General features: G+C 39.8%; 1 protein-coding gene across 1 annotated transcript in view; it reads left to right on the forward strand.

Moving 5' to 3' along the window:
* NSD3 (nuclear receptor binding SET domain protein 3) overlaps positions 1–18,380 on the forward strand; it is a 55,139-nt gene that overhangs the window by 20,533 nt on the left and 16,226 nt on the right. Inside the window, 9 exon segments of the mRNA XM_042473326.1 lie at positions 1,253–1,765; positions 3,844–3,970; positions 6,005–6,105; positions 8,591–8,636; positions 9,065–9,195; positions 9,915–10,043; positions 11,592–11,718; positions 12,215–12,412; positions 14,140–14,313. Of these exon segments, the coding sequence (XP_042329260.1) occupies positions 1,253–1,765; positions 3,844–3,970; positions 6,005–6,105; positions 8,591–8,636; positions 9,065–9,195; positions 9,915–10,043; positions 11,592–11,718; positions 12,215–12,412; positions 14,140–14,313 (1,546 nt within the window).

The following is an 18,380-nucleotide window of genomic DNA, read 5'->3' on the forward strand; positions in this document are numbered from 1 at the left end:
AGTGGGATTCCATGGTCCAAGGAGGGAATTGAACACTGGTCTCCAGGAGTACTAATCCAGTATTCCCATCACTTTGCCAGTTAGATGAGAGAATAACTGTTCAGATTATTTTCTTGGGTTGCTTATGTAGGTACTTCACCAGCCAGGGTAGGAGATTGCTTCTTAGGCTTACCCCTTTGGGTAAAAGGAGCAGGAAAGTAGTGCCAGCAATCTGAGATGAGGGTCAGCCACATAGCTGCTGTGGTTCTGAATGTACAATTTTCCATTTCAGTCACAATATTTCAATATTGATAAAATCCTGTTTAGACACCTTTGTTTGGAAAGTCTAGAAAAGAGGGAGGAAAAGTGAGTTAAAGACATTTTCAGATCATCTTACTGGTAACGGGACATAAGGGCTAATTAATTTCCTTTGATTTGTTAGGATCGAGTCTAAATCCAAATGTCCAGTCATTAATGATCTCTCTTGTGTGCCTGTTGCTTGTTCTCTGCTTGCACTTACCTTAGTGGCAAAAAGAAGTCTAGAACAGCTTCTGTTTTTCCCCCCAGTGTCATTGTGATTGGTTTGTGTTCTGCATGCAGCCATTTAAAAACCATAAAAGCATCTGCATGCACCATCTATAAATGAATAACTTATTTCTCCCACTGTGGGAGAAAGGCAGGATATAAATCAATCAATAAATAAACTTAATGACAGTGTCTTGAAGCAGCCCTGATTTTGACACTGCACACATTTGAAATGTACCTGCATATCTGAATGCACAAAAGAGGTATTTGGTTAGTTTCAGTCTCCCCAAACTACTTCTTAAACACTTTTTAAAACCCCTGTGCCCTGTCTATCCAGCAGTAATACTATTAATTGGATTTTTACCAAATCTCTTCTGTTCACGAGTTTCCAAGTCCAAATATTATCTAAAGATACAGTGGTTGTTTGCATACTTCAAATTGTCCACTAAGATGGGAATTTGGAGTCTGAATTCTTTATGTTAACTGATGAGAGATGTTGGCAGTATGTTATGGATATCGCCATGTGTACATCCTGAATTCTACTGACTGTTCCTTCCAGTGTTTCATGCTTCTCTTCCATGATTGGCCTTGTGTACATGTGAGCACAGAGAGATTCAGAACATGTATTGTAGTTATATGTTCAGAACAGAGAAAGTTGTGGCTGTATACAAACATTTTGTTATCAACTGGGTATTCTTAGTAAGTGGAAATGAAAACATGCAATAAGCCTATCTTCTTTCTTCCTAAGATTCGCAAACCAAGGCCACAGAGAGAGCGTGCACAGTGGGATATTGGTATTGCCCATGCTGAGAAAGCATTGAAAATGAGCCGGGAAGAGAGGATAGAACAGTACACCTTCATCTATGTAGATAAGGAGCCTGTGGAGGGTTTGACAAAACCCAAGAGAACTGGTGTGCCTAAGGCAGAGATTAAAAAGAATCGTCGATCTAAACCGTCACCTAGTCCACAGCCAGAACAGACCAGTGAGGTTTTGGCAACATCCTCTCCATCCAATACTGAGGTGCGGAGGCATAGTCAGAGAAGGCAGCCTAGTGTGGAAGAAGAGCCGCCTCCCGTGAAAATAGCATGGAAGACTGCTGCAGCCAGAAAATCCTTACCAGCATCCATAACCATGCATCAGGGCACCTTGGACCTTCAGAAATGTAATATGTCTCCAGTTGTTAAAATTGAACAAGTTTTTGCTCTTCAGAATGCAGCTGGGAATGGAAAGTTCATTGATCAGTTTGTTTACTCTACCAAGGTAAAGAGATGTGTATTTCTGTAAAGGGCATAAATGTGTAGTGAATTAAAAGGTTTAAATTCATTAAGAACAGCCTTCCAAGATGAGGCAAGGGTCACTTAGCCTACTCTTGTTCCCAAAGGCTGCATCTTAACAGACAGAGCACTTTTGTATGTAGAAGATCTCGGGTTCAATCGCTGGCATCTTGGCAATCCCTGGATTGGGGGGGGGGGGGGCTCCTGCTTAAATGAAACCTTAGAAGGATGCTGCCAAGGGATGATGAACCTGTTATCCTCAAAAGGACTACACCTACTGCAATGGTGTTGTGTGAACCTAACAAATTAAAACCGTAACTCTATCTGGAGGTCCACAGGTTCCTTATCTCTGATGCAGTCAAAACTAAGCCAAATGGTGTGATTCAGTATAAAGGCAATTTCCTATGCCTTAGGGGAAGGCAAAGGACTTTCTGCTTTTCAATCTGTGGCATCTCCATGTAGGGCAGAGACATTTGTGCCTAAAACCACAGAGAGCTGATGGATGGCAGTCAGACGGCTAAATGGACCAGTGGTCTAACTCAATATAAGGCAGCATTACAATTCCAAAGTATGCCCCATTGAATTGAGACGTATTCTCAGGTAACCAACCATACATGAGATAGGAGCTTCAATCTTGTATGCTTACTTATGTTTCAGAATGTGATCTTTGCAAGCTAAGATACTTGAGTTAATTATTTTGTCTGTAAAATGTCTTCCAATATGAGCATCGCAGTAAGCTTTAATGACACCCCCCCCCCAAAAAAAAAAACCTCCAGAAAGCAAAGGAGGGACGCGCATGGGAGAGTTATGGAGAGGAGTGAGGAACTCTGTGCTATGGTTCTTTTCTGACTCTTCACACCCTGCTTTAGAAAAGCAAGTCTTGGACTCTGTACTAGACTAAGTGACCCTTGCCTCATCTTGGAAGGCTGTTCTTAATGGGCCTAGTTTTCACAAATAGAAAAGAAAATAAGCCTGTGCCTGGACTGTAAAACCTGAGACTTCAGGTGGTGATTCACATGTCCTGCCTCATTTCTATGAGTATAGAAAACTGACATGATTGTAGGGGTTATTTAATTATGTGAGCCACTACCTGCAATCTCGTACGAAACAGTCAAATAAAAGTCTATCATTCTATCTGCTGTTTTATGGGATCATGGGCATAAGTACTTTCAGGAGGGCACATGTTTCAGCAGGGAAACCTGGCACAGGGAGAATCTGTGCCTGGACCATTCTCTCACTCTTCCACCAACAGTGGATGCTCCCCACACCCAATACACTAACAGGTACATATCTCCCCTCATTTTCAGGCACTCCCCGAACATGTGTGCTGTTATGGAGACACCTGTCTTGGTCTCTCACATGCACATAATACATTTTTGTAATGGGCAGGGAACCTGAGTAAAGCAGAAAGGGCATTTCCCATCCTATCTCTGCTCCCTCTCCTTTGGGAGCCCTGTCCCTCTCACTTTTGATCCCCCCCCATCATCCCCATTTCTAATATTGCTTTTAAATTACTTTGTTCTTTTCCTATGCACATTTTTTCTCTATCTTCCTCTCATTTTAACTCATTGTTGCTACCTCACCTTTCTCCTCCCTTAATATATGATGACATTTCTTGGCCAACCTGGCCTTCCTACATTAGTGGCTTAAAAAGTCAGATGAGGCAGACTGGATAGAGAGGTCCTTTGGAACATTGATGGCATGGAGGCTATTAGCTACTTAGTACATGTGTCTGTGCTAGCTTTCATGGCAACATCGCACATGATAAGTAACATAAGTTGCTAAACACCTCACTATCCCAGTATTTTGAGGCAAGGCCTTGCAAGACTCCAGTCTCAGTGAAGATCTACGTTTTCAGCTCTTCCCTCCCAAAGATGCAGAATTATTCTCACACTGTGTGTGTGCGTGTTCTGCTTTATCCACATAATTGTGTATATATGTGCATGCTTACACCACACAGCCAAAATAATTTTAAAGGGCGTTTTTCTAATCAGTATAGTAATTAACCAAAATATTTTTCCAGTTCTTACTGATTTTTTGTTTTCTGTTTTTGATTTGCAACAGGGTTTAGGAAACAAACCAGAAATAATAATCAAGGGACATGACAAACTTACTTCTGTCTCAAGCCAGCGAAATGAGAGAGCCTCTTCACAGAGGTCACCCTCTCCTGAAACGTCTTCTGGGTTGGCAAGTAGGTAAAATTCAAGACTTGTGGGTTAAGTCCAAACAACTGACATAAAATGGTGACTGTGGGTATCTTGAAAATACTCAAGCCATGAGCACCGTTCAGCAGTGCCATATCTGTAGCTAATGTGGAATCCAGAATGATCATGGAGAAAAATATTTTGGGTTAATGGGCTTTTATGACACAGTACTGCAGCAGTCTTTAATACACAAGTTTTAAAATTGCATTTGTTTCAGTTGATTTCAAACTTAGTATATGTGTTTCCTCCAAGGAAGATTAAAATCATATTATTAGAGGGGATGGAGATTTGGGTGGTGTGTGCCCATCTTCGTTCTGATACTTGAAGCAAACGGTATCAGATGTTCAGATTTTAGATATAGCCTCAGGGTTTGGTAGAGGCTAATACAATTTGGAAAGCTCTGGGGACAGTTATAAAGGAAGTACCTTACAATCAGAACAATAGCATGGTTTCTTCTGTGCTGTCAAATTCTGACTAGGGAAGAAGTCTGATGCTGTTCCCTCCAGCAAAGATATGTGGGCGATTGAACTTTGGGCCTCATGTACTTGAAACATTTGTTGGACTGGCCTGTCTTTTCTTCTGTGAGAAGAAGTAACTATTAATCTTGCCGAATCCCTTTGCCCATCCATCCAGAGGAGGAAATAGCCAGTGCTGCAGTAGCAGATGGACTGATACAAGCAACCAAACAGGAGCTGACCTTTTAGGAATGGAAGAACTCCTGCAAATATCCTCCCACTCTGACTGAAATCTGGTCATATGTTTAATGTCATGGCTTAAGTATTCATCAGTGAAGCACATCTGATTTTAATCTGATGTTTCAGCTGCGCAGTACTCAAAGGTTGAATAAGTGTTGATCATTTGAAGCATGCACAACTCTCTCTGAAAAGAATGACAGTGCAGGTGTGCAACTGAGTATGCTTGCAGTTCCTGGTGATTTTAGCTTGAATTATGAAGATTAGTGGCACATCTAATCAGTGGTGTGTTTCCTGTGTGACACAACGTACTTGCAAGTGCTTAGTACTGGATAAAAGAACTCTTTCATATCTTTTGGGGGATCTACAGTGTTGACAGTATTTGGGTGATGGTTGAATACCACTCATTTCCAAGATGCCTTATTTTCCATATTTGTCACAATTTGCTGCTGGGTTGAGCAGTTGTTTGCAAACTGCCTCCACAATTCCTCCCTGGAACCAGCCTTTCTCCTACTTCCACAGCATATGTCAGGGACTACTGTTCCATGAATGGCTAGAAAAAGAGTTCAGGGATAGGCACATTTCCATTTCCATGCATGTCCTGGCAAAACAACTAGAAATAGAGCTCACCTCGTATCATTGTTTTCATTGTAAATGCACAGTCCAGGACGTGCAATGTGAACAATGTCTATGAATATGTATTCAGGACCCAATTCCTGTGTGTGTCTTGGCTGGTGAAGGAGGGGCATGATTTGAAGGTAGTTTTTACTCTGAGGCAGGAATTAAGCTGTGACAATAAACCACTTTGGAGTCTTTCTGTGGCTTGTGTCCACGTTAATGTAGAAGTATTCTCCACTTGCTTTTGTTTGCATCAGACTATTTAAATGGCAGCTGAGCATTTGACTCCTTTTGTGTGAATTGGATGTTTGCATAGCTAAAGACATGTAGAAACACCTCCTGAAGTCTGATACTATGGAAAATAAAGTTCAGATCATATTTGGATCCTAGGTGTCCTTGGTAAACTTATGAAATGTAAACACATTCATTAGTTGATCTGAAAGTTCTGGAGACAACAGACCTCCCTTCTTCATAGTTTGAATACTAGCTTTCCCCTTTATCTTCATATTAAAGCTGATCTTTTCCTGAACTCAGGACTCTCCCTGAAGCGCTGAGATGTATTGCCTGCATCCAGAACGCCAGTTGGCGGATTAAAGTCTGTGCGCTCAAAGAAGAATGTAGAGAAATCAGGACTTTGCTATTGAACATCATCCCTCATTGAGGAAAGAGAAACAGAGACTCCTGTAATGGAAAACCATTCTCTTCCCTCAGGTTCTGTAGAAAAGAAGCAACAGAGAAGATCAATACGAACTCGCTCAGAGTCTGAGAAATCCACAGAAGTTGTGCCAAAGAAGAAGATCAAAAAGGAGCAGGTTGGCTTCCTCCATGTAGAGAGTTAAAATATACTGTATTCATACTTGTTGTGGCTTTTATATTGATGCCTTTATTATTTTTTTCCATTTCTACCCACCCACCCGCCCACCCATCCCTCCATTTTTCTCATTGGGTTTACTTTTGGACTATCTTCCTGAGATCCGCCCCCTCAGTAAACATTGTTGTTAACTGGTATCACTTTACAGCATCAGTCATGCTTTGGATGAATGGGAACACAGTGACACAAGACCCTCTTCATGAAGCTGATGCCTTTGTTTCATTTTTTGCTATTTCTGTTACGGGCAGAGTGATTTTTATGTTTCAGTGTTTTTAATCTCTGGAATTGCTATCAGCTTCCTTCTCGTCTTACCCTTGGTTTAGCTGCTGATCTGTATTGAGGTTTTGTTTTTGTTTGTTTTCTCCCAAAACAAAGTTAGATGGATTTGTTTGGTTACTCTTGAAAATTGGCTCTTCAGCTCGATCGTTCTTTAAAGGCAAAAAGCCTTCTGTGCCAAGAGTAAGCAGGGAAAGTAGGAGCAACCTGCAGATGGCGCTCATTTTGAATACGGACCTAGGAAAACCGGATACTGCTTTTTAAAACAGCCAGTTGCAAGTGAAGAAGAATAGGAAAGCTTCACAGTTGCACCACTCATAAAGATTATGGCTTCTGTAGGTTTCAAGAAGAGCATCATAGGATTTCCCCCTCTTCCTACATCCTCTTCAGTGTGCTCTAATTTTACATTTAAAGGGAATTCACCTTGAGGCATGACACTTTTTAGTAATCGTCCCCTAACAGCTCCTTCAAAAGCCAGATCATGTTGGAGAAGTTAATTTCCTTAAAATTAAGATGGCACTTTTAATAAGGATGGTGCACACAATTTCCTGGTTGAGTTTGAAAGTACACCTTCATTCCTCTACTTAAGTATTTGTTCTGTTCAAGTGACTTTGAGCTGCCCCTGCACAATACTTTTGTGAATGGATCCCACAAAGATGAAGTTGGACGGATTAGACTAAAGCACAACTTTTTTTTTTTGCTCAGATTAAACTTTGAACACTTAGAAATAGCACACACACACATATGCACACATACACATATGTTTTAAAAACCCCTTCACATTGTTGAACTATCCCCTCCTAAAGATAAACCTGTAGTAATTTATATGTTTTTAATTATCTGCAGCACAAGAGCCACATGTCATCTTTTCCCAAGTAGTTTTGCTTGCTTGCTTTATACTATGTAGCTAATTAAAACAACATAGTATATTGTACTGATGTTCTTCAGGAAAAGTGTATGGCAGGAAGCTTTAATGGTCAGAGAAGCACTGTAATGCATAAACTTCGTTATGTTATATGTTCAGAAAGGCGAATTGATATTTGAGAATTCTACAACCATATTTTGTTCCCAGAGGTGAGCTTTGTTTCAGTGAATTTCCAAATTAATTCTGCATCCTTTTGGGTTTAAAATTATAACTGGAATTTTAACGACAAATGAGAGTCAAAATGTTAATTCTGTTACAGTGAGTGGTAGCGAAATACAAGTGATTGTCTAGATTTTATATTTGTATTATCAATTGTATCCTATACAAATCCTTCTATTGTATGTTTTTATCCATTGTACAATGAAATAAAATTATTTTTAAAAAAGTATAGAATAATCCTTAATAAATATATTTATGGCACGTGTTTCTTACATGCATATATAACCACACTCTGGAGAATTTTATTTTTATTTATTTTATTTTATTTTCAAATTACAATTTTTAGCTTAAAAGCAAGACCTTAGCAAAGAAGCTGCTTGCAACTACCAAATTCACAACTTGGGTGTACCCTGGCAGAAAGTCGCCTTCCAATATAGGATCCAAGACACTGATCACAAGGGCTACGAAGTGCTTTCTCAAGGTCACCATCTTGTCTCCCCAAGCACTGTACCGACGTTGCGTTTCCAGCTGTATAGAGGCCTGCAATGCATTTTCTCTCTCTTCTGCTCCCCTCTGCCTTTGCAGCACTCTATACAGAGGAATAGCCCATGGCCTCAGGAGCTCAAGCACTTGCTGGGTGGAAGCACCTTTTAAAAGCGGGGCAGTAAGTTAAGTGTCACGTGGAACTTGAGCGTCCTGCTTCTCTCTCCTTTCCTTAGCTATTGTGAGGTTTTCCTGTAGCCCAAGGCAAAGCTGCTAAAATCCTTCGCCTGCTCTTTGGACCAAAGATAAAGCCATGCTGTATCACCTAATACACAAAATAAATGCTTGAAGTAAACACAGACTTGCCTTGTTCCCTGATTCAGGGAAGGCAGCCTCAGTGAAATCCCTAAGAGATGGAACTGAAGTTTCTAGCTGGGGAGGGGTGGGATGGGTGGGATGGATTGGACTGACAACATGAGTTCCCCTAAATGCTAATTGCTTGCATTGAAATTAATTTCATCTTGCTAATAAACTAGGGAACAGAAAATTCCTTTATTAACTGTTTGTTTTCCTGTCCAAATAGGTAGAAACAGCCCCACAGACAGCAATGAAGACTGGATTACAGAAAGGTGAGCGTTGCTGCTTATAACACAGCACTCTTGGTGACTAGCCAGTTTACTCTTACTCATCTGTCCCTTTCACGTTACGTAAACAAGTATGAAATAATCACCTATCTTTCTAGATTCTTTAACTCCAGATCTGATAACACACTGCCTTCTATACCTTTCAGTGCATACATCACTGCAGGGTAGAGTGTGCCCTGTCATCATACATCATTTGACATTTTGCAGTAGCGAAAGAGTAGTTTTCAAAACAGTGGATTTGCTTGCTTTTGTAAATAATTGGATTACTTGAAGTTTTGAAAACTTTTAATGAGAGTTTTAAGTTTTGTCATTTCCCCTATGCCTCTCCCTTCCTGCTGTCAACATTAATTTTTCCTTGAATGATGAGTACATATGAGAGATCATTGTGATTAATTCCTGTATGTTGCATTAAGGTGCCAGTGAGATTTCAGATTCTTGTAAGCCTTTAAAGAAAAGGAGTCGTGCTTCAACAGATGTGGAACTGACTAGTTCAGCATACAGAGATACGTCTGATTCTGATTCAAGAGGGCTTAATGATCTACAGGTAAAATGTTTCCTATTTTCTCATACACTACAGCTTTGAAATGGATAAATAATTATCCACTTTTATTACTGCTTGATAGGAAAATCTCACAGAATTTTATTTGAGGGTAGTGGAAGAAGAGCCTAAATTGAATGCAAAATTAAATGAATATGATGCGTGAAGCTGTATGAACACTGTGGTTTTTAAAGTGTGTGGAAAATTTGCTGGCTATAGAATTCAACCTTTTAAGAATCTAGCTTGCTGTTTCTATTACTTTCCCTTTTAATAATAAGCAGCTTTCCAGCCCTTATGACTATGAAAAATGTGCTTGGAAAGCATGGGCAGTGCCTGATGAATAAGGGCAAAAGAGATGCAGAAGAAAACTCTTGGTATCAGGCATATTTGTATAACTTACACGTTGCAGAAGTTGGCTTTTCTTACGCCCTTTGGGTCATATTGGTGCAATATCTCTTTTTTAAAATAGCACTGACTATGAGCCTTTCCGTTTTGCACATTGTATTGATTTTTTTGAAAAACATTTCTTCAGCTCTGTCTGGAAACAGCAAAGCGTGCTTTTCTGAATTGACCTAAAATGAGAGCCATAAGATTTCATGGGAAATTGAATATGTATCATATAGAATCATGGATTCTGATTGGGGTTTTCACTTTTGATCAGCCACATTTATATTGCTCTTTCAGAAATTTAGCAGCATGAAATATGGTTGTGATTTCTCTTTTAGGGTAGCTTTGGAAAGCAGTCGGACAGCCCATCAGCTGCAGCAGATGCTGATGCTTCAGATGTACAATCTGTGGACTCCAGTTTATCAAGAAGAGGTTCTGGGACTAGTAAAAAAGACACTATTTGTCAGGTAAATGAGAGGTGTACATCAGTCAGATAGGTCAAGAATACAGTCCCATCACATAGAATCACAGAGTTGGAAGAGACCACAAGGGCCATCCAGTCCAACCCTCTGCCATGCAGGAACTCTCAGTCAAAGCATCCCCGACAGTGTTGCAAGTCCCATTTAAGTAGCTGAAATATTTACTTTACCATAAACATCCATGGAAATGACTGTATTGTTTTCAGAGAAAAAGTGTGGGTAAGACTAGTCTGACACTATGGTTCATATTGTTTAAATGTAACATGGGTTTGATGGGAATTGTAGTCCAACACAGCACCAGATTGGGTAAAGCTTTTCTGTGACTTCGGCATAGTCACCCATTGACTGAGACAATATTCTGGTGCTGGCTGCTACTGCAAATAATAATAATAATAATAATAATAATAATAACAATACAATTTATTGAGTAGCCCAAGGGCCGTTTCAAAATACTAGTAACATAATAAAAAGCAGTATCACACAGCTATATATAAAATGTAAATACAGTGCACTAGGTGCAATAAACCTCCATACAATATAAATACATATGCATAACCTAAGCGTGCACCAGAACCAGAACATGCACTACTTGTCTACAGCTTATATATATATCTAAAAGATATACAATATGTGCTGAAGGATATACTAGTAAACAGATAAAATAAAATAGTTAACAATTAAACAGTAGTATGTAAGATAGTTACCATAGGGAATAAAACAGAATTAAAATTGGAATTGAAATGGGAGGCAGAAGTAACATAAAATATCCGTCGACATACATCAAATCTGTTCATCCCCCTTACAATTAACACCAATCATTCCGACATATCTAGATCTCAACAGCGATGCTTTATGAAGGAACCGAGCTGTGGCAATAGAGATTTTTGAATCTTGTCCACTCATAAAGTATGATGTTCTGATGTGGGTATCCCAGTATATTGTTCGTTTAATATAGGGATGAAGATATTGATCCCTTTCTGCTTGGTACAAATTACATCTAAACAAATTACTGCAAATAAGAATAGGTGATCATACTCTGTGATCGTCTGTCTGTGTTTTTTATAATATGAGAGTTAGGAACATGTAGTTTGTAGGACAGGCTATATTGCCCACCCCAGTGATCACTTTTTTCAGGATCTTTCACAGTGAGGTGAATGCTCACTGCAGCTGCATGGCAGAAATGAAAATTTTTGGCATAGGAGTGGATGGCAGTCATTCAGTTTTATGGAAGAAAATAAAGAGGAGTATAAAATACACCACTGGGATGTGGGCTAACTTCTCCTGGTAGACCTAGTCATTGGTAATCTGTCCTTTCCCTGTCTCCATAGTCTTCATTGGAATAGCCCCATCTGGGATTGAGTCGTGTTTTCTTGGGGGCTTTCAACTTGTGCTACTCTTGATATCTGGGGAAATGGTGCAAGTGGAAAAGCACTATACTCAGGCTGAGGAAAATTCAGTTTTTATGTTCTCTAGTTGGTTACATTTGAAACCTCTGCTAGTTGCTTTGTTCTCTTACAATGATTACTTTCTTTTAAGATTTGTGAAAGCTCTGGCGAGTCCCTAGTACCTTGTGAAGGCGAATGCTACAGAGTCTTCCACACTGAATGCTTGGGACTCAGCTCACAGCCTGATGGGAAGTTCATCTGTTCGGAATGCAAAAATGGTAAATGAGCCAATGATATCTTGTCACACAAAACTCAGCTGGTTGAAGTGCTGAAGACTGCTGCCTGGAGCTTATTCAGCTCAGCCTTCATGTTCCTACCCTGACATATTCATCAACAAATGTAATGGCTTTCCTCTCTGTGTCTTTTCAAAATGCACTAAAGTGTTCAGTTTCCCAGTCTACATCTTATTCACTGGCATGATTATGCATGTAAATTCTGATCGAGTATTCTCTTGTCTGACTTGTTTCCTTTCTGAGTCCCATCCTTTTCCTTTTCACTAAGTATTCAGGAAGATGGCATTGATGTGCCATCAGCTTTGTTGTGGTTATATGCCTTCAAGACGTTTCCATGTTATGGTGACTCTGCTACTGTGGCTTCCTTTTTTGGTCACCTCTGAATGAGGAATTCTACTCTGTCCTAATACACTATTATTTTGGTCTTTGCTTTTTCTTTCTAGTTCAAACTGATATTTTTCATTCCTTTCCCCCCCTAAAGGGCAGCATACATGCTTTTCCTGCAAGGTTCCTGGCAAAGACGTGAAACGCTGCTCTGTCAACACCTGTGGTAAATTTTACCACGAAGCCTGTGTGCGCAAGTTTGCCACAGCTGTCTTTGAGTCCCGAGGATTCCGTTGTCCACAGCATTGCTGTACTGCCTGCTCTGTAGACAAGGATATTCATAAAGCAAGCAAAGGTAAGACAGCTAGATCTTCCCTTTGGGGAAGAGCAAGATGCCGCATGCTCTCCAGAGCATTAAATGAAAGCCCAAGGTATTCAGACTTTCCATTTTCCACACATCTTGTTGAGCTAGAATTACTGCTAAAATAAGGAAGCACACAGGGATTCCAGTAACCTGACCAGAGAAACAGACTTCTAGCTGCCATTAAAGGCAGATTGGGTGGGATTTTCAACTAAAGGCACCTGATAATGCCGAAACAGACACCCATGCATGAGGTTTACCTATGTCACTGCATTACTTTGGAGAATGTGTTAGATTTATTCTTGCACAGTAGTGGGACAACAGGCTACTAGTAGTCTTAAGTAGTATTGCCTGCATTTGCATTTTGCATCTTGCCAGGATGGGAGAATGAATGTACATTTATTTTGAGGAAGCAGAATTTCTTCAGAGTGTTTGTTATCTAGGTGTCGCATTTATAAGATTGGAATAGATATGGTGGGAGGAGATTGTAGACTTTCATGTAATAAATGTGTGAATCTACTCTGGATCATTAGGCTGAACTACAGCAGTTGGAGCTCAGGGTGCCCTTTCATATTGCAGTTGTCAAAAACAAAAATGAAATCATAGTGTCTGATTGTGTGTTTGCCTGATGTTCAGGCATCAGATACAGAGGTATGCTTAAATTAGTCCCAGGCTCTCCATTAATCTGTATGGCTCTTAATCAGGTACATACATGTAGATTACTGACTTCCTCTACTAATTTCACTCCCAAGAGCTGGAGTGTCATTTATTGTTCTAACACAATTTGTTTATCTTTAATGCTGTTTGCACTGTAGATACAGTTTTAGGCTATCAACCAATAAAGCAAAGTTTGTTCTTTTATTTTCACTTATCTTATAGAGTTTTCTCTTATAGAGTTCTTTGGTGCAGTGAACACTGAGGCTGTGCTGCGTGAAGGGGGCAAGAAGATGTGTGTAGCATTAAGCAGTGTTATGTTTTGCATGGTTTCTGTGCACAGTGCAAGCAGACAAGTGGAACTTTCATTTAAAGTAGTGTAGGTAGCTACAGACATTCTGCATTAGATTGTTAAGCATTCACAAAGAATTCCATTACTGTTTGATATCTTGGTTGGGTAATAGTTTTTAAGAAGGTTAGGGGTTATATGACCCCCATATATGGCTGTTTCAGTCAGTCAGCACTGAGAAAATCACAGGTTTTCCAGCCCTACTGTGTGCCTATTAATGCTGCAGCTTTCAAAGTTGAGGAAGAGAACAGAAAGATTTGGGCATTCAGATTTTGACCTAGTCTAATTCTGTTAATCCAAAGGGAAGCAAGCAGCATATTTGAACTTTGGCAATCTAGTGACGAAAATGAAAAGGAAAGGGTGTAGGTGGCACTCACCATTCATGTATTGTAGTGATGTATAAACTGAAAGGGTGTCACTGATCTAGAACCAAGGGTGTTTTTGGAAATAAGGACAGAAGAATCTCTCTCCGTCTCTCTCCCTCAATCTTCTTAAGCAGCTATGTTCTGAAACTCTGTTCCCCTGGAGTAATCCCCAGCATACATGTAGCTGTTAGATTTATCCACAACATCTCTGTATCGTGTGAGGTGTTGAAATGTTAGGGAAGCTAAAATGTCATTCCTTTTTGAAAACTGTTACATCTATGATTGGATATATCAAACTAAAATCAAACCATGTTCTAAATTGACTATCGTATGATACATTTTATGTTGAACAGGTCGCATGGTGAGATGTTTGAAATGCCCCATTGCCTATCACTCGGGAGATGGCTGTATTGCTGCAGGAAGTTTGTTTGTGTCATCTCACATTCTCATCTGTAGTAACCATCCCAAAAGGAGCAATCACTCTTCATCAGCTGTAAATGTAGGCTTTTGTTTCGTTTGTGCAAGAGGTGAGCCCTGTTTTTTGTCTTCCTCTGTTTATATCTTTGATGTTGAGTCCTTGATTTTATTAAAAAACTGAACTGTACATTCACAAACATCCATACATACCAAGCCTTGGGGGATTATTTTGTTCTCAAGCTTCCCCCGTGGCTTTTACAGATAGTCTCAGCTCTGAATTTTCCCATAGCCTTGTAGTTGTCCATGCCCATTCTTAAGATGCCTAGTGCCTCAGGCCAGCCATTGGACTTTTAAGCATGTTGTGATATTGATTTCCTCAGTCATCCACTGCAAGCATGAATATCTTGAGGACATATAAATGGAACCTGCTGGGTCATCTTGAAGCTAGGTGGATTGGGCCATTTATAGATTAGAAAACAGCCACTTTTTCATATAGTATGAACTAATCGCTTTTATATGAAATAATTTTCAACATAACTAACATGACTTAGAAAAAGTACTTTTTATTAAATTGGATTTAAGAAGGGGTTCTCTAGTTAATTTTTACCAGTATTTCAGTAATCTTTCACCTTCCATTTTTTTCTGTTTTAAAGGAAAGAGACTTGATAGTTAATTTGCCTTTGTCTATATGAACTTAGTTATATTACATCTGATAGTAAAAGATGGTTATGACTTTGTAGAAATTAAACAAAGCAGTGCAGGATAGGGATTCTTGGCGATATCTCATCCACAGGGTCGCCATGGGTCAAGATTGACTCGAGGGTGGTTAGCAACAACAACACAGTAAAAGATAACTACATATATAATGGAATCTGTTATATAGATTCTATTCTTAAAATGTAGTGGCAAAGTTCATAGAAGCATTTATGGAAGAAAGTGCTAAGGAGTGGGAATAACTGGGTGCTGGGGCTATTAGTTTATATTCTGTGGATACAAGCAGTGATTTGGGGTGGCACTAGTACTCCAATGCCAGGACAGGTACTGATGTTCCATAATGACAGTTCATGGTACCTACCTTTCTTGTGCTGAAATGGAAAAATATGAGCAAGTATGGAGCCCAATGGATGTCTCTGCCAGTAAATGGATAGTTTGTTATTCTGTTTGGTTCATGAAAGTATCATCAATAGAAATTGGTCCAGTAAAATTATTTTTATATGTACAATGCATATAGATGGTTCTAGATCAATGATACCCAAATTTGGATCTCAAGATGTTGTTTTTGGCATCCAGAAGCCCCAGCCAGTATGAACAGTAGTGAGAGATTTGGGGAACCTTATCACCCTCTGAGAGTGCTGAGTTTGAGGAGGGGTTCTTGAAACGGTATGAAAGCAAGTATTTCCAATATACTGTACTTTAGAGGAAATTTTGAAGAGAAGGGTGGTCTGAATCCCTTTATGTGCCTTGAGGCAGTCTGAAACCTGTAAGGATGGCAGCAGTGACACAGGGAATGGTACAAAGTATTCACTTCTGCTTGTAGACATCCAGGTAGTATTGTGTGCTTCAGTAGCCTTTACCAGTTAAGATTTAGATTGCTTGTAGCTGCCTTTTCCTCTCACTTTAATCTTGACATCATCTTCATTTTTAAAAAGTATGGCTTTTCTTTTTAAAGTCTTCAGATTTCTGAATTTAAGTTAGTTATAGATATCTAAGGGCCCAAAGAGACAGGCTAAAATTAAGCTGCTTCGTGTCACTTTGGAGGTATGCTGTTTAAATAATGCATGCATCCTAAGAGGTCGGAAGCTGTGCAAAACCCACGCTCCAGTCCTAAGGACTGGAGCACAGCAGACTCATAATGTTGCCCGGTAGCCTTACTTATAGATTGCCCCACATGCATGGAATGCCTTTATACCAAGCTACTCTTCATTTTTGATGCAAAGATAAGCTACACAGTTGGGCCAAAGTCCTCTAGGAATGGTAACAAGAAAATTTCCACCAAAGAGTTAGATTTCAGAGGTGTCAAAATTGGCTCTGTCACACTGTGTATGTACAAAAGAGATGGCTTGCTGATTTCTTCCTGTTGGCTTGCAGCATTTTAAAATCTGTGTACACTCTTCTTGAGAAGCATTGTTTGGTTGTGAAGCCAGTGATAAGATATGCAGAAGAAAGTTGTGTTCAGCAGTGTTAGAAAAGACAGAAAAGTGTATTTTATAGAAATACATGTTATGAAACGTTTGCACTTCTTGAGTTTGTTGCTGAGATTTCTTGGGTTATAGAATTTGTACAAGGGTTCTGTAGCTAGTTACTTGCCTATAAAAATATATGATTCTTTCTAGAGAAATAATTTGTCAAGCATTTTCTACGAAATCGAGCGGAGGGGGGGCACTTTATATGCTGACACATTTTTTCCTCGCCTTTATACTTTCAAAGATTCCCCAGCACACACAGCCAGAGCGTTTGGTGTTGAGCATTATTCTTCTAAAAGCACAGTAATGCCTGCTGCTGATCAAAAAGTCGTGCTTGCTCATTAGATGTGCTATTAATCATCTTCTAAAGATAAATGGAAGAAGTTCAAAGCAAATGAAAGGGTTGAGGGAGAGAAGTGTGGCTTTTTCGCAGGAATTATTTATAGTAAGAATGGGATTGTAAAATTGGCTTGACTTAGGGCTTTTTCACATGGGTCCTTTTTAGCAGTGGGCAATCTCTTCCTTTGCTCTTTGTCTTTGCTCATTGTTCTCCACCATGAGCTGTAATTTTGAAACAATAGTCAAGTTTTGCATTTCCACCTTGCTGTACACCTGTGCTCCATTTCCTTGTCAAACTAGGAGCATGTGGGCGGGTTTTTTTGACTATCCTAATCATATTTGGAGACACCGCTGACCTTTACTCAAACTTTTGCTGACCCTTGGAGAAAGAACAGCTGTTTTTCACCCCCCTTTTAAAATTAGAAGCATCAGTAACTGTTCCCTGCTGCTGTTGCAGCCACAATAGCACAATCCCCGTTTCAATCATCCACCTGGAAATATAAGTTAAAGCAAAGAGTCACACAATAAAAGGCATTTGTTTCATCATAAAGACAAGAAGAAGAGGCTCTGCCTCCTGCCAGAACATACTTTGCTCTTTTCCTTTGGTGCTGAAAAAAAGTTCCCTGCTTCAGTAAAGCTGAATCAGACTTTATTTGTTGCTGGCATATGAAAACAAGCAGCTCCTTTAGTCTGTTTCAGCTTTTCCTAAAGTGAGAAACTTTTCTCTCCACACCAGGAGAAAAGGCAAAGTACGTTCTGGCACAGAGGTCTCCCCTCTCTCGCCATTATTTGATAAATGCCTTCTAAAATATGAGACTCTTTCCCCCATGTATTTCCAGTTGTATGTGTGTAAGACAGCGTGGTATGGTTTGAGCGTTGGACTAGGACTTTGAGAGACCAGGGTTTGAATCCCTGCTCAGCCATGGAAGCCCACTGGGTGACTTGAAGCAAGTCACACTCCCTGAGCTTTACAAGAAGGCAATAGCAAACTTCCTTTGAATAAATCGTGTGAGTAACACTCTCCGAAATGGTTCCCATAAGTCAGTTGACTTAAAGGCACAACAACAAATGTGTGATTGCAGTACTCCAGCTGCAAAGGAAGATGGGGAGAGGGAGAAAGATTTTTCCTTCTCTGCATCCCTATGAGGCTTCTAGCAATTAAATCCTGTTAGAGTAAAGGAGTATCAGTTCTCTGCTAGATGCAATTGGTAAATAATTACTTCAGCAACTGCTGAATGTATGAACCTAAGAAGAACTCCCCAGGAACCAAAGCCCTGTCTTATCCAACATTCTGTATTCAGAAAATCCAACCAGATATGAAGCTCACAAGTAGGAGACAAGTGTGATAGCACCCTCAAGGTTATGTTCTCCAGTCACTGATATTCAGAGTCATATTGCCTCTGGAACTGGAGGGAATAAGTAGCCTTTGTGACTTTACTGATAATGGCACTACTTCCACATAGTTAATATTGGGTGCCCAGGTATTCACTTCAGGTCCTATGTGATTGGTGTTTGTATGTACTTTGAAATGTACACACAAAATGCAAGCATTGTTAAACCATTTTTATGTCAAAAAGGCAATATAGTTTGATTTGTAGCAGTTTGCCGTGGTAGGATTCTGTTGGTGTTGGGGAAGAAGACAAGCTATAGCTGGA

The sequence above is a fragment of the Sceloporus undulatus genome, chromosome 6, assembly GCF_019175285.1.
Source record: "Sceloporus undulatus isolate JIND9_A2432 ecotype Alabama chromosome 6, SceUnd_v1.1, whole genome shotgun sequence".
In the NCBI taxonomy this organism is placed as follows: domain Eukaryota; kingdom Metazoa; phylum Chordata; class Lepidosauria; order Squamata; family Phrynosomatidae; genus Sceloporus; species Sceloporus undulatus.